The sequence below is a fragment of the Prunus avium genome, chromosome 6 (genome assembly GCF_965620075.1).
Source record: "Prunus avium chromosome 6, drPruAviu1.hap1.1, whole genome shotgun sequence".
NCBI lineage: Eukaryota > Viridiplantae > Streptophyta > Magnoliopsida > Rosales > Rosaceae > Prunus > Prunus avium.
The window spans coordinates 598,945-615,121 of NC_142289.1; the positions used below are offsets into that span (position 1 = coordinate 598,945).

At 39.5% G+C, this 16,177-nt stretch overlaps 2 protein-coding genes across 2 annotated transcripts; both read right to left on the minus strand.

Annotated features, from left to right (window-relative positions):
- Positions 1 to 1,742: 1,742 nt before the first annotated feature.
- On the minus strand, positions 1,743 to 4,142 carry LOC110745019 (subtilisin-like protease SBT3). The gene has a single exon (XM_088255488.1). It carries the CDS (start codon positions 4,138 to 4,140, stop codon positions 1,840 to 1,842), a length of 2,301 nt encoding a protein of 766 aa, XP_088111614.1. The 5' UTR covers positions 4,141 to 4,142; the 3' UTR covers positions 1,743 to 1,839.
- A 2,012-nt stretch (positions 4,143 to 6,154) lies between these two features.
- On the minus strand, positions 6,155 to 6,475 carry LOC110745022 (uncharacterized). Its single transcript, XM_021945074.1, has one exon. The coding sequence runs from the start codon at positions 6,473 to 6,475 to the stop codon at positions 6,155 to 6,157; it is 321 nt and encodes a 106-aa protein (XP_021800766.1).
- Positions 6,476 to 16,177: the final 9,702 nt, after the last annotated feature.

The window sequence follows — 16,177 nt, forward strand, 5'->3', positions numbered from 1 at the left end:
CCCAATTCTTAAGCTCAAAACTTTTAGCCGAATATGAAAGCAGGCGAGACCACGATAGGGCTCGTCACATAGTACTTTCCACTTTTTTCAACCCAAACAATGTCACCAAATGAGATGACTTTGTTCCTCGGAGCCCATGTACTCGATTCTCAAAGTGTAGTTTTGCTTCTCATACTTCTTACTGAACACCAATCTCTCCGGCGACACCAACGACAGAAGTCTTTGGTGCTATAACTTTGACATTGTAAGTGGCTGAGCCATCACCAACGTTGGTTACAATCTTGAATTGCTTGTCCATTATTGTGGCGGCGGACTTATTGTAAAACGTTATAAATGATGGATAATTAAGATCCGACGATGCGTTGTCACATGTATAGTTCTTTGATCTAGTAATAGCAAAAATTCTCTTCTTGAACAAATTCATAGAGCACAAAAGATTGATGTAGTCTTCCCGCGTTGCATCATAAATCAAACCCTCGATTCGGGTCCACTTGCCCAGCCCCCATAGCGAGGGGCAAAGCAACCCTAAAATTGAAACCTTGGTCTCGAATTGGACGTTTGGAATTATCAACGGGGTTAGCTGTGGTCATCAGCGCAGACCTAATAGCAACTGCGCTCCACTCAGGGTGTGCGCTTTTCAAGAGTGCAACTACTCCCGAAACATGAGGTGTAGCCATGGATGTCCCAGAAACCATATGTTACTCATTGGACAAGAAAACATTCTGCCCAATTTGACCAAAAGTGCCTTTCGGGATCCAAGCCGCCAAGGCAAGAGATCCGGGCGCCATTACATCCGGCTTCAGAATGCCGGGATAGTCTTTTTTAATTACTTTAATTAATAATTATATTTTAATTATTGTTTATTTGGTGAAAAAATAGAAATTTTAAACGTATAGCCGCACGGCTATACTGTATAAATAAAAATTTTAAAGGTATAGCCGCACGGCTATACATTTTAACAGTAGAGTATTTACAAGTATAGCCGCGCGGCTATACCCTTTAAATACAATATTAGGAGTCAGAGACACAAGTCCAAGCATGGAAATGAAACCTCTGTTGACACGGGAAATAGTGGTAGTACTGGGGATATGTCCACAGAAAGCACAGCTGATACTCATCAAGCTGTTAATCTCTCGTCAGTTGATTTCTACGGAGTTTGGTGAAGCTATTCCTCTATTATTATTATTTCTGATGTATCGAGAATTTTTTGTTTTAAGAGTTTACTAAGGATACTGACTTTTGACAGAGTATATGTATGAATGACATTTTGATTTAAAAATTGTGAAATGAAAAGCCAAGTTAAATTGCGTCTAATAATGCTACTGGGGTGGAATGGAACAATAAAAGATTACCACCAATCCAATAGTCAAAACTTGAGTTGATAGCTAAACAATTAGGCAATTAGGCAATGACAGCTAAACAATGAATGTTTTTTTTATATAAATTTTTAAAGGAGCTAAAGTGGAGAAACTTTGTTTGGTAATTAAAAATCTGCATTATAGGTCATGTGTTCATCAACATTTGCAAGCTATTGCTTTCCTTCTTGGAGGATGCAGTCATGTCATATACCCTCAACTCATTGTCATGCCATTGCCACATAATTGATACTGATGATGATGGTGGTGAAAAGCAAAGCGACTCAGTAATTTGGATTTGATTCATTCATGTCTTCTTACTTTTGAAAGAGAAATTCATTCATTCCATTAGAAATAAGAGAGACAGAGACCTTTTAATTTTCTCAATTTCAAACTCTTAGCATGCATAGAATGTGGATTACTTCAAAAATTTATTCTCATCTAAATTGCCAAGCCTCTGAGACATGACCATTAAGGCATCAACTCAAACAAGAGGTGACACTACAATGGGGCTCCTCACAGTGTATTTTCCATTTTGTTCTATCCAAACAAGTGCACCGGATGAAACAGTTCCTTTCTTTTTCGCCTTGTATTTTATAGTCACCGTAAAGCTTTGCTTCTCATATGTCTCCCCAAAGATCAGTACCTCTGGTGAGACTGTCACCTTAGAACCCTTTGGAGCAATCACAGCAGCCTTGTACCTAGCTGCACCGTCTCCCACGTTAGTTACGGTCCTCTGAAATTTTTGAACCTTTGTCTTGGTTTTGTGATGGTCGTTGTACAAGGCGATAAATGATGGATAGTTAAGATCGCAAGATGGGTTGGAACAATCATAGGCATGTGATCTGGTGATGGCTAAGATCTGCTTCCGGGTAAAATTAGTGGAGCATAAGAGATTGACATAGTCTTGTGGGGTTGCATCATATATTAAGCCCGGTTCAAGTGCTCTATTAGGATCAATCTGACCTGCTCCCATAGCTAATGGCGAAGCGAAGTTGAAATTATCACCATCGTCACGAATTGGATTGTTAGTATTGTCCAAGGGGTTGGCCGTGGTCATCAAAGCAGACCTAATTGCTGCTGCGCTCCATTCCGGGTGCGCACCTCTCAATAGGGCAGCTACACCTGAAGCATGAGGACAAGACATGGATGTCCCGGATATCAAATTGTAGTCACTAGGTAAGTACACATTGAAGCCAATTTGGCCGGCTGGAACCTTGGGAGCCCAAGAAGCCAAAACTAATGACCCTGGTGCCATTATGTCCGGCTTCAAGATGCTCGGATAACTTGGCGAAGGACCTCTTGAAGTGTAAGAAGCAGCAGCTGGTGCAGGCTTTGTCCCAATCAACGTTTGTTGGAATTTGATGCTGACAGTAGGCTTAGGACTTTTTTTTGCATATTTGATCACAGCCGGTGCATCCTTTGGATTTACCACAACACTAGGAGATGCAACATGTCCTAACTCAAGTATTGCAGGATCATTGGAGATAAAAACGGCTCCAAGAACCTGTGATTGAATTATACAAAATAATTGGCTACGAATAGGCCAAGTGTCATCGCATATGATGATTGCATTTGGGGCACTTGATAGCAATTCTGTTGAGTTGCATGCTGAGAAGGTCTTGTTGTAAACCAGTGGAAAGTTTTCTACTATGGCATTTGTTGGGAACAAGGTAAATCCAGTAATGGTTAACCCATTGCCGAGGGTTAATGTTCCACCAAATGAGCGGTCAACTGTGCCTGCTGCAACAGTCAAGATCCAAGGGATGCCATTGTGCAATGTCCCAAGGCTGGGGCCTTCGTTTCCTGCAGAAGCTGAAACCACCACACCCTTCTCCATGGCTGCAAAAGAAGCTATGGCTACAGGATCCTCATACAATGGCACGCTATCAAAGCCCGAGGAGATCGAAATAACATCCACACCGTCAGCTATAGCTTGGTCCATACCAGCTAGGACATCAGAGGCATAACGACCCTCATCCCAGATAACCTTGTACACAGCAACTCTGGAACGTGGTGCTACGCCTCTAGCTGTTCCTTTAGCGTAACCAAAATAAGATGCATCATCTACATAGTTTCCTGCAGCTGTGGAAGATGTATGTGTCCCGTGCCCTTCAGAGTCTCTAGCAGAGTTCATGCTTAGTGTGACACCAGGATTTGCAGCCATGACACCCTTGTTGAAGTATCTAGCTCCGATCAATTTAAAGTTACAGAGAGAGGAATTGAACTCTTGTCCAACCTCACATGTTCCTTTCCACCTAGCTGGGAGTTTCTTGGTCATACCATCATCTCTGAAGCTCTTACTCTCTGGCCAGACCCCAGTATCAATGACACCAATGATGATGTCTTCACCATAATTCGAAGCAGGCCACAGACCGGTGGAAGGATTGAGGGAGAGAAATTGAGTGGTATGGGTGGTGTCAAGTGTAATGAACTTGTCACTGTAAGCTGAGACGAAACCGGGGGAATTTTTTAGAGTTTCCAATTCCTCTGCAGACAGAACCGCACTGAACCCATGAAAGGCATTGTCATAGGTGTACAGAAGGGATGGTGAGATTTTGTGGCCATCCGATGAGGTGGGAACTTGAGCTTTGAAAGAATCAACAATGGAAGAGTACCAATGTTGATGGCTAGCGTAGGACTTGGGCATGAGAGACTTGTCCATGTGGACAATATAAGTCGACCGCTCTGCTGCTAAAGACATGTTAACATGCAGAGCCAACAGAAACAATGCAACAAGAGAGAAAATGAAGGGAAGAGGAACCCCATCAGCATGATGCCCCATTGTTTCTATTGCAATGAGAGCTTTGCTTCTGTTGCAATGGATTTACATTATATATATAGTAGGGCTGTGCATGTGAATGTGAGTTACCATGTTGTGAACGGAACGGCGAAAAACAAAATGATACAGAAAATGCCAAGAAATGATCATTAGGGGCCGGCTTCTGTGTAATTGATACCATCGACGTTTAGCACTAAACAAGAAAATTAGGTGGTGGTGGTGGTGCTAGTAAAAACTAAGCCAAGTCTCACAACAGGGCATAAGATCTTTATTTAGGTGTCAATAATTGAACAGAGTCGAGAGATGTATTTAGGAGAGGTTACAAAGCTTATCAAGACCAAGTAGTTGGTTTTGAATAACATCTTTAATCGGCATGCTAGCTGTCAAATGATTGAGGTTAATCGTCTGCTAGCTCCTAATTAAGTTGAGTCCAATTTTGAAGCAGGACATGGATTGGGATATTCCAGCAACTCACAACGTAATTAAGCTCGACTGTTGTTGCCATTGGCTTGACAGCACTGACAAGGAACAAAAGAGGGAGTGGATAAAACCAAACACCAAACACCAAATAAGCACCTTGGTTATTATTATTTCATTTAGGCCGGGTTTTGCATTGTACTACTTAAAATATAATCAGATTCAGAGTGGTAATCTCCGTCAATGAATTCATTTTTAAACCGAGAATAAAATAAGTGCAGGCAACAAAAGAAAAACATGTTGTTGATGCGAAAAAGTGGTTTAGTACTCTTGGGCTCAACTTAGTGATATTGGGCCTTCGGAATGCCTTGGGCTTCGGTAGAGCGAGTGATCTGCAAGATGGGCAAACGCTCGGTAAGACCTAAGGCACCGGTGTGGTACCAGCTGAAGGCTCTCCGATGCTTAAGTAAGTTCGGATTTAGTAAATTAAACTGACAGATCAATAGGCTTGTATGCCGTTAGCTCCGATTACCTCCATTTTGGGATGGCCGTCCTCTTTTATAGACCTTGGGAGGTGTGCATATTGTTTAGAATTTCGATGTGGGACTGTGGATGTTGATTATGAGCATGCCAAGTGTCCGGGAGAGGGGGTTGCCCTACTGGAAGGATCGGTAGGTTAGGTGCCGAAGGCTACCATGACCAGGCTCGATTTGTCCACGTGTCTTGTTCTTGTTGGCTGTCTATTTTGGTATAAACACATGTCTTAAGCTAATCTGAGCTCGGCCAAATTCTATTTTATAGGAGGAATCAAATAAATTGAAAGAAAACAAAGAAAAAACAGAAAATAAATGGAACGTGAACAAAAGAGAGATCATGGGCAGGCCTGGCCACCAAACTGATCGGACATAACATCAATAACATCATCGTCCTCCATTTCCAACTGTTCCGTTTATCCTTTTTCTGTCGAAAAGGAAACGCATTTCTTCATTTACGTTCACAATAATCTCGAATCAGATATTTCTGCAGCACACTTCGACCAGTCCTGTAGAACATGTCGCGTTCATCTTGTTTTTGCAGCTTGAGAATTAGAGGATCTTCTTTCACAAGAGAAAGCCTGACGAGAGATTCCTGGGTGGATGTTCATCTGTCCATATCCATATTCCCACAACACAAACAATGCCTCAGCCTGCACTGCAGCTTCTTAGAAGCTATATATATATAGACTGTGGCGTTCAACTTCAAACGTTACAAATAAATGAAGAAAATGAAGCAGCCACCACATGTAGCTGGACCATGTATTCTAGTCAAATGTCATTCAATTCCAATTTCCAAATTCCAAACCTCTCCAAACTCCCCTGCATATCTCATTATTTAATGCATATATATCGTTATTAAATGAATTTCTGGTTGTTTAGAGAGTGGGTGTTTGGTTGCATAATGATGACTAATCAGGACCCAAATTGATGATATTCTAGCAATTCGATAATTGAACATACTAATGACTGCTTTCCATTCAAGGCAGCCAATGATCATTGAGAAGAAAATTACAAGGGGAGGCTCCAAAATGACTTAGTTCATAGCAGCAGCTAAATAAAATAGATCAAAGAACATGGCCACCGCCGGCAGTCTGATCCAACATTGCATCAATAACATCCTCATTCTCCATCTCGTGCTGTTCCGGGGTATCCTTTTCTCTGACCCTTTTTCCATCATAAAGGAAACGTACTGCTTCATAGTGCAGGTATGAACGTCTACAGTAATCTCGAAGTACATGTCCAAGAGGCAGACTGGGGCTGGTCATGTAGGAGATGTCAGGATGCTGTTGAGACTGAATCTTGAGAAGAATCGCAGCATCTTCTTCTTTCGGAAGAGAGAGCCTGATGAGCAATTCATGGGTGATTGTTGGTACGTGATCATCCATTCCCACAGTGATCAATCAGTGTTCTGCAAACCCCAAATGAAAATCCACATTTAGAATAGAATATTATCGTGCCTGTAAGTTGTAAGAACCAATGCATACAAAGATTTTTAAAACAAACAAGGGAAACCCATAAACCAATAAATTTATCAATACAGAAGAAAAATCACAATGTAGACTATTTCTTCATCGTCTAAGCCATAATATAGCAAACTAGATGTCTTTAAAAGATCAGAACAGAATTAGTAAACCCCTGAAGCTATATCCATATAAACATCCGACCCGCATAGACTCTAAAGAGAATGCCAACTTGCAAAGGCTTGAATCTTAAAGATGGATGCTTTATGAGCTTAGAGTTGATATGGGTTACAAGAAAAATCATCTAGTTGGAAGTATTAGCTAAACATCTTTCAAGCATTGCAACGGTCAGACAGCATCTTTTGCAAGCATTTGAAGAAACACCTAAACGATCAGCGACCAGTTGAAGATGATCTTTCAACCAGAACATGTGAGCCTTTGAAGACAAATGGAGCCCATAATACACTACTTCACTCACTATTTTAATACAAAATGCTCAATCGAAGACATTGAAAAATACGTTCTGAATCTGATTCTTTGCAAGCCTAATCAGCTCCCCTAGTATGAAAAGTAAACCCCCTCCAAATCACAGAAATCAAACCCCAAACAAACCAACAACAAATCCACCCATCCAACAAAAGTGAAGAAAGACAAAAACAAAACAAAACAAAACAAAAGAGCAAAATAAACCAAAAAAGAAGAAAAACCCCAAGTGATGTGATGAGAAGAAGCGCCTAAAACAACCGAAATGTAGACAAAAGTAAGTCGAAATAAACCAAACACATTCAGAAACTTTCTCAAACAAAAACGAGATTTTCAAAAAAGAATTACCTTTTTTTGCAGAGATGATGAGTTAAGTCTGTGAGTGCCCAAATGAGAGACCTGCCATCAAGAGGACAACAATTTAAACACACAACCAATATTATTATTTTTTCCTTTAAAACAAAAAACACACACACACACAGATTTTCAACAACCCAAAACAAAAGAGAGAGGGAAAAAGCACGAAAACCTTTAGTCATGTGATTGATGGTACATTTTCGTGCGAGCTTGATGGTACAATTTATTCAAATATTGCTCAGAGTTCCATTTTAGTCGTCATGACATTTGAGAGAAGAGGGAGACAGTAAGGGAGATCAAACTTTTTGTCTTTTAGTCAATTAATTGGAAGCACATCTATACTTTTTTAATAGAAGCTAAATCTACTCTATAAAGAGGAAGATTCGAACTTAAATGTAAAGAACAGACTCTCTATTGTGACCAACTAACGGAACTCACGTCTGTGAAAAAGCAACTCCACATATATTTTGGGTGAATGTATTTCATCTTTAAACTAAGAGGAGAGATACAATGGCAAAGAGCACATGATCCTGTTACGTGTTTAAGAAATTCCTAATGTAATATCTCAGATTTTCAAGAAGCTAGCTTTATTTTTATTTTTTATTTTTCCCTAAACAAAAGACAAATGCTCTACATTCCAAGAATCCCCCCTTGCGTAAAAAAGACAAAAAGAAAAAAAAAAAAAAAAAAAGAAGATGAAAACCCAGCTATCCACTTTCTCTTTTTCTTTTTTCTACGAACTCCACAAAATTCACACACATCAAATCAAATTAGCTGCCGATTAAAAAAAATCAAATCAAATTAGCGAGCAAAGCAACACAAAGTAAATACTAAATACTAAATAGTACGATACACAAAGATATGGGTTTAATTAAGTAACAGCAGCCCCACCACCCAACATGTGGGACATTGCATCAATGGCATCACCGTCCTCCATTCCCAAACCGGCCGGAGTGTGGTTTTGGCGAACCCTATTCCCATTGTAAAGGAAACGCTTTGATTCATAGAGAAGAGAGTTACGTGTACAGTAGTTTCGCAAGACATGTTTGAGCAGCGAGTTGGGGCCCATCAAATAGGTGACCGGAGGATGTTGTTGGGCCCACACCCTGATCAGAGTCGTTGGATCTTCTTCATCTTCTCCTCCTGTCGGAAGATGAGAGAGCCTGCTGCTGCAGCTGCTGGCCGCCGAATTTTGAGTGTGGTTGAGTGTTGCTGTTTCCTCAACATCATCATGTCGTCCAAGGTTGCAGCTGGTGTGTGAATGTGATGATGATCCATATTTCCCACTCAAAACCAAACAGCTGATCTGATGATCATTCATACCCACCATCTCGATTCTGCATAATGCCATTGCCAACCAAATGCTGGCAATGAAGGATTTAATGGATATTAACTCTACAGATTTAACTGAAGTTTTTACTACCGTGATGCATTTATCAACCAACCATTGGATTCTCTGATTGAGAATATGAATCACGCATAGTGAAAAACCATGCAGATACAAAGATAGATAGTGTCTCCATGTCCATAGATTAAACATGAAGCTCTCTTAAAGCATCAAAATTTAGCTTGATAAATTGTTCGTTAGCTAGGAGGTTTCAATTTGAAGTTTCCACTCTAAGCCATCCATACCAAACACTTTGTCGCAATGGAAATTACAGGCACAACATTGGCCTTCTATTATTTAAATAAAATTGCATCACAATGTTTCCCACAGTTGCCAACAAATAACCAAAATTTGTTTCACCAAAGAGACTACTAACACTCAAAAGACCAAACCAGAATATTCAAATAGTTGTAAACATAATGGTACCCAAATAGAAATAATAAAAGCACAAATCTTGAAACAGACGACGATTAATGGATTTCTCCTCTTCAGATTGGTAGAAGAACACACAAAAGGATTAATGAATATTAAGATTATGACGCAAAGTACAATCTTTGTCTGGAGCTTACCTTGAAACGTAAGTATCCAAAAACTTTAACCATAGGCAAAAATTCCACAATTTTTTTTCAACAAGGAAGAAAGGCATTGTTGAAGTGAGTCTCCTAATTAATCAAGGAGATTTATTTCCTTGATTAATTAAGGGATTTACTTTCCTATTTTATATAATTGATAAATCTTTGTATAATTAGGAGATACTTTCCTAATTCTTTCCTGTATCTAATTCCTTGTATAGCACCCTTGTAAACTCTTTATATATACCTCCTTATGGAGAAGAATAAAATTATCTGAACATATTGAAAACCCGTATTCATGTTTTAGCATGGTATCAGAGCCAAGTAGTTCGTGCCTCACTCTTTGGTGCAAATATGCCTAGGTCCTTTTGGGGAGAGGCCGTCCTCTCTGCCGCATACCTTATAAATCGGATTCCCTCCAGTATCCTCTAGTTCAAAACCCCCCTTGAAACACTCCACCACCATACCCAAATACCTCCAACCCAAAACCTGGAACCCCGCACTTTTGGTTGTGTGGTGTTTGTCCACTTACATGATCACCAACGCAGCAAATTGGATCCCCGCGCCGACAAGTGTGTTTTCATTGGTTATGCCCCTCATCAGAAAGGTTACCGGTGTTATCATCCTCCTAGTCAGAAGGTTTATACTTCGATGGATGTTGTGTTCCGGGAACACGAGATCTATTTTTCAGATGCACAGCAGGACACTTCTCCAATTTCAGATTTTTTCCCTTCAGCCGGTTTTCCAGATTCGTTCCAGACTCAAAATGACCAGTCGCAGACCTCTAGCGACCGGTCGCTCGACGAAAAAGACCGGTCGCCAGATGAAAACGACCGGTCGCAAACGACTCTGCCTGAAAGCGACCGGTCGCATTCCTCTCACGACCGGTCGCCCCGCACGTCGCAACGCAGTCCACGACTCTGTCTGAAAGCCACCGGTCGCCTGATCCTAACGACCGGTCGCTCCCCCCAGTTTTTTCTGAAGTTGTTCCGCTTCAGTCCGATCCCAGCCATCACACTCAGGAAGAGAGAATTGAAGAGTTTGTGCCTGCTCCGGAGAATTCTTCAGCTCCAGTACCACACCAATCACCTGCTGAGGACGTCATTCAGGTAACTTCTCTACCTGAAACTGATAACATTAATGAAATAACTGATTGCATTTCAGAAGGCGCAGAGCCTACATATCAAATTCCAGAAAGGAAGAATCGGGGTAAACCCCCAGTTCACTACGAAGCAGATCTCAATGCAAAAGGGAAATACCCATCAACAATTATGTATCCCTCACCAGATTATCTGAATCACGGGTACACTTTGTGAAGCAATTAGCCGACATACCTGTTCCCAACAGTGTAACTGAAGCACTAGAAGACCCAAAATGGAAAGAAGCCATGAATGAAGAAATGCGAGCTCTCCAGAAGAATGGCACATGGGAACTCGTGCCATTACCTCATGGAAAGAAGACAGTGGGATGCAGGTGGATCTATACTGTGAAACTCAAGGCAGATGGATCAATTGAAAGATATAAAGCTAGATTGGTGGCAAAGGGATACACACAGAGATATGGGATAGACTACCAAGAAACCTTTGCCCCAGTAGCCAAGATCAAAACTATCAGAGTCCTCTTGTCTCTAGCAGCAAATCTCGAATGGCCATTACATCAGTTTGATGTAAAGAATGCATTCTTACATGGAGACCTGGAAGAAGAAGTATATATGGACTTACCACCAGGATGAAACTTCACTCATGACAAGGAGAATCAAGTTTGCAAACTCAGAAAGTCACTGTATGGGTTGAAGCAATCCCCCAGAGCATGGTTTGGCAGATTCACTAAATCCATGAAGAATTTTGGATATATACAAAGTAATGCAGATCACACCTTATTCTTGAAGCGTGATGGAAGAAATCTTACTGCATTAATTGTGTATGTGGATGATATAGTCGTAACTGGAAACGACACAGGAGAGCAAATAAAACTGCAGAAGTATTTGTCTCAGGAATTTGAGATGAAGGATTTAGGTGATCTGAAGTATTTTCTAGGAATTGAAGTAGCCAGATCCACAACTGGTATATGTCTGTCTCAAAGGAAGTATGTATTAGATCTACTCACTGAAACAGGAATGCTTGGATGCAAACCTGCTGATACACCCATCGACATGAATCACAAGTTATGTGAAGACATGGATCAAGAACCAACCAATAAGGAACAGTACCAACGCCTTGTTGGAAGGTTGATATATTTAGCCCACACAAGACCAGATATTGCATATGCTGTGAGTGTGGTTAGTCAGTTTATGCATTCACCCAATGTGTCACATAGGAATGCAGTTGATCGGATCTTTGATCGGTTCATAATTGTATATCATTTTGTACCCTTCTAGCTTATGATTTGGTTATGTTTTTTAGTTAAACTTGTTCTTTTAATCCTTTTTGTGTTTATCTTTCAGTTCATTGAGCTTTAGGTAATAATGATGGCTTTAGAGAGCATAATTCATGCAATTCAAGCATGTTAAGGCTTAATTTGGATGAATGGATGAAGAGCTTAAAGACAAACTCATTTTGGCTACAGCCCCCTGCCAGTCCAGTTCCGTAGGTCATATTGAAAGCTTTGTTTCAACAACCTACATAGCTCTAATGAGGCCACATTCTTCATGAAAGTTGTTCCAATTGGTGTGTCCTATAACATATCCAAAATTCAGCCCCATTGGATAAATCTGGAGTCCGTTACCTAGCAAACACAGAACCATGCTCAGGATGGATCTTATCAGCGCGAAAAATGAGTTAGCAATTTGTTTCGGCCTTAACTTCTTCCTCCGACCTTGGATTGGCCCAAATAACATATGGCTGGAAAGAAGACATTCTGAACTTCAATTTAGAGTGCTTAAAGTCCTAATTTGATTAAGGGAAGCCCAAGTTGTAAGCCCTTGAAGTTTCTGGTCATGCTGACCTCAGCATGTGCTGGTTGGATGCTTGGTCATGGTGAGCTAGGTATGAGCTATCATTTCTGGTTGGAAGCTTGGTCATGGTGACATGAAGATGAGCTAGGGCTGCTGGTGGGATCTATTGGTGAAGTGCATCACCCAATTTAGATTTTCTAATACAAGTGCATCAACCATTTCAGATTTTATAAAACAAGTGTTGTATGCATTAGCCATATTGAATTCAGATTTTCACTTCCCCTAGGCCTATAAATAGGGAAGTTCTCTAAGCTTGTAAACACACCCCAAGGGGGGGAGCTCTCAAACACTTCTCTAGAGCTCCCTTCCCTTCTCTCCCTCAAATTCTCTTAGTTTCTCTTTCTAGTTTTCAATTGTTATAATGAGATCTTTGTGCTGAAATTTTCCTTTAAGTCTTTCCAAGTTCTACTTTAATTTTCATTGTTATGTAAATTCTTTTCTTTAGTTTCAAGTTTGATTAGTTTCCAAGTTTCAATTATGATTTTTGTTCTTATTCATTATGCTTATAAGTTAATATGCTAGTTTGAATGATTGATCACCATTTAGGCTTGCATGTTAGCTATCTTGGTTTGAATTAAGAGTAGACACCATACTTTAATTCGAATTGAACTATGAATAGGAAGAGTATGTATGGACATTCGACAACAGGGATTAGATACATGCTTGGTTGTTTAAATTGTTCTTCTATGCTTAATGGGTTCCTAATGCTTAATTTTAGGTTAGACAACAAATGATCAAATTAGGGAATTAGGAACACAAGGTTATGACCACACACCATGGCTTAATCATACATTAGCTAGAATCAATCCGTTAATCTAATTGAACTTGGGAACTTATCTGCTTGAGTTAGTTATTTTCTTTCTTCCTTGTTTTATTTATTTCCCTTCTTTTTCATTTCTGTTTTGTGTAGGGAAAATGAATTGAATCATTCAATCACCAATCCTCGTGGGATCGACCTCGCACTTACATACGCTATACTACCGAACGGCTTGTGCACTTGCGAGTATCACAAGTTGAGGATGCAGCTGAATCCATTTTGGTGCAGCTGTATCTACGCAACAAGTTTTTGGCGCCGTTGCCGGGGATTGGCAACATAGTTTGGTTCTATTTCTTTTCCCTACTTGTTTTATTTTTATTTTTCATTTTCATGTTCTTCTAAACAATTTCAAGTTTTAAAGTTAATGATGTTAATGGACCAGTTGTGTTTGTAGTCCAACAGAAAAGGACAATTGCCCAACAAGCAAGAGAACTGGGTTTAAGTCCCAGCTTACACAACCCATTGATGCTTGTTGCTTTGAAGCATGGAATTGGATGTGTGTTGATATTCCTTTTCAATTTAGTTTTTATTTCCTAATCCTTTTAATTCCATTTCAAGTTTGTGTGTTTGTTTTAGAAATTTATGACAGGTTAATAAAGAGGGAGAAAGAAGGCAATTTCAAAGATAGGAAGTGTGGAGTAGTGGGAGAAGTCGCGACCTCCAAATGCATCACGCTCGACCTAATCGCTTCAAGGGGAAGTATTTCGATCCTTTCTCTTTACTTGTTTTGTTTTTATTTTAGTAATTTTAAGTTTATGTTTCTTTTATATAAAAAAAAAAAAAAATTAAAAAGATTTTTTATATGAGCTGACTCGTGGTAACTCCAGTGAGCGTCTCCGTCAATACAGTGTCTAGGAGTTCTTTAGGCGACACCTTCGGTGTCTAAGAAGTTTGGGTTTTAAGCGGGACCATTGTGACCCCTCCAACCTTCCCGGATCCCCTGGCTGTGTTTTCTGAGGCCCTTAACTGGTCATCCTTGAGTTACTTGTATATTTGTGCGTTTTAATAAATTAAAAAAATATATATTCAATTTGCAATTTGAAACCTCTCGTTTTTCTTTTCTGTTTCTTTTCTTTGAGTCATTTTCAGTTTTCCTTCCCACACCAATGATAAATCTTGAGTCTAACTTCTAATATGGCTCTTAGGAATTTGATAAGCATTGTATTAGGTCTGAATCTTATTCTTTTGCTAGCTAAGTCTCACATAATTATTCTTGAGCTTTCTATGCACCTAAGCCATGACTATACACCTCTTGCATGTCTTACCCAATTGTATGCATTTTTTTGCTTGTGTGATTCACTGGAATGTTAAGTTATAACTAAGATATGATTTAGGCCATCTTTGTTAAGCCTCCTTCTTTTTCCTCCATCAACCCATACAATACATATTCCATTGTAAACCCTTTTGTGCCCAAACACTTAGCCATTTCTTTCTATCACCTTATCATCCATTAAACATCCTACCATCTAGGGGACATGTAGAGTATGATTGTATTTGAGATTGTAATGTATTCAAGGCAATAAATGAGCTATAAAAAAAAAAATCAAAAGAAAAAGAGAAAAGAAGTGTGGCCAATGTAGTCACGACCCTAGGGTGATATAAGGAGAAATCAAGGTGATCTAGGGTAAAGAGCCGCAAAATTGGGCCAAATTTTATACAAAGTGTGTAAATGTCAAAATCAAATTTTGAAGTGATTCAATTGCAAAATCTGGTGTTGTGAGCTTTTCAATTTATGTGCCTTACATTTCAAATGTCAATGATCTTGTTTATATGACATGCTCTACTTTGTTCCTTAGACTTTGTATTTCAATATCCATTCCTTTTCTAACCATTACATTACATCCATGAGTAAAGTCCTATTGATTTTGGTTTAGCTTGGCAAACTTGTGTTCATTCTTGCAAGAATTCATATCGTTGTTTGAGAAGCATGAGTTGTATCTTCATGGCTACTTCACACACACACACACCTTGAGCATGATTTTTGTGAGATTGTGGTGGCACTTGAATAATGTTTAGAACTTCCTTAGTGCTTGTTTTGTTCCTTGTTGAGCCATGTCTATGAAGTTTAAAATTTCTGTCTGGTTGGAAGGTTAACGTTTTTTTTTTTTGTTTTTTTTTTGTTTTTCTTAAGGACTAACAAATCTATTAAGTTTTCTAACCACTTTGTTTTGTAGAGTTAGAAAAACGTTTGTGGGTATCGTATCTGTTAAACCCTCAGGAGACACAACTCCTCCTACTTGGGATGCCTAGAGGTTTAAAGGCTTGTTGCATACGCTCAATGCAATCGAGTTACCTACGAAAGTGGTCTAGTTAACTTCTTATTTTGTTTTATTTTTCTTCGTTTTCCTTTTGTTTTGCTTGAGGACTAGCAAAATCTAGGTTTGGGGGTATTTGATCGGTTCATAATTGTATATCATTTTGTACCCTTCTAGCTTATGATTTGGTTATGTTTTTTAGTTAAACTTGTTCTTTTAATCCTTTTTGTGTTTATCTTTCAGTTCATTGAGCTTTAGGTAATAATGATGGCTTTAGAGAGCATAATTCATGCAATTCAAGCATGTTAAGGCTTAATTTGGATGAATGGATGAAGAGCTTAAAGACAAACTCATTTTGGCTACAGCCCCCTGCCAGTCCAGTTCCGTAGGTCATATTGAAAGCTTTGTTTCAACAACCTACATAGCTCTAATGAGGCCACATTCTTCATGAAAGTTGTTCCAATTGGTGTGTCCTATAACATATCCAAAATTCAGCCCCATTGGATAAATCTGGAGTCCGTTACCTAGCAAACACAGAACCATGCTCAGGATGGATCTTATCAGCGCGAAAAATGAGTTAGCAATTTGTTTCGGCCTTAACTTCTTCCTCCGACCTTGGATTGGCCCAAATAACATATGGCTGGAAAGAAGACATTCTGAACTTCAATTTAGAGTGCTTAAAGTCCTAATTTGATTAAGGGAAGCCCAAGTTGTAAGCCCTTGAAGTTTCTGGTCATGCTGACCTCAGCATGTGCTGGTTGGATGCTTGGTCATGGTGAGCTAGGTATGAGCTATCATTTCTG

What these genes read in the sequence shown, in the direction of transcription:
- LOC110745019 (XM_088255488.1), bottom strand. Translation starts at nt 4,140, where the DNA reads ATGGGGCATCATGCTGATGGGGTTCCTCTTCCCTTCATTTTCTCTCTT.
- LOC110745022 (XM_021945074.1), bottom strand. Translation starts at nt 6,475, where the DNA reads ATGGATGATCACGTACCAACAATCACCCATGAATTGCTCATCAGGCTC.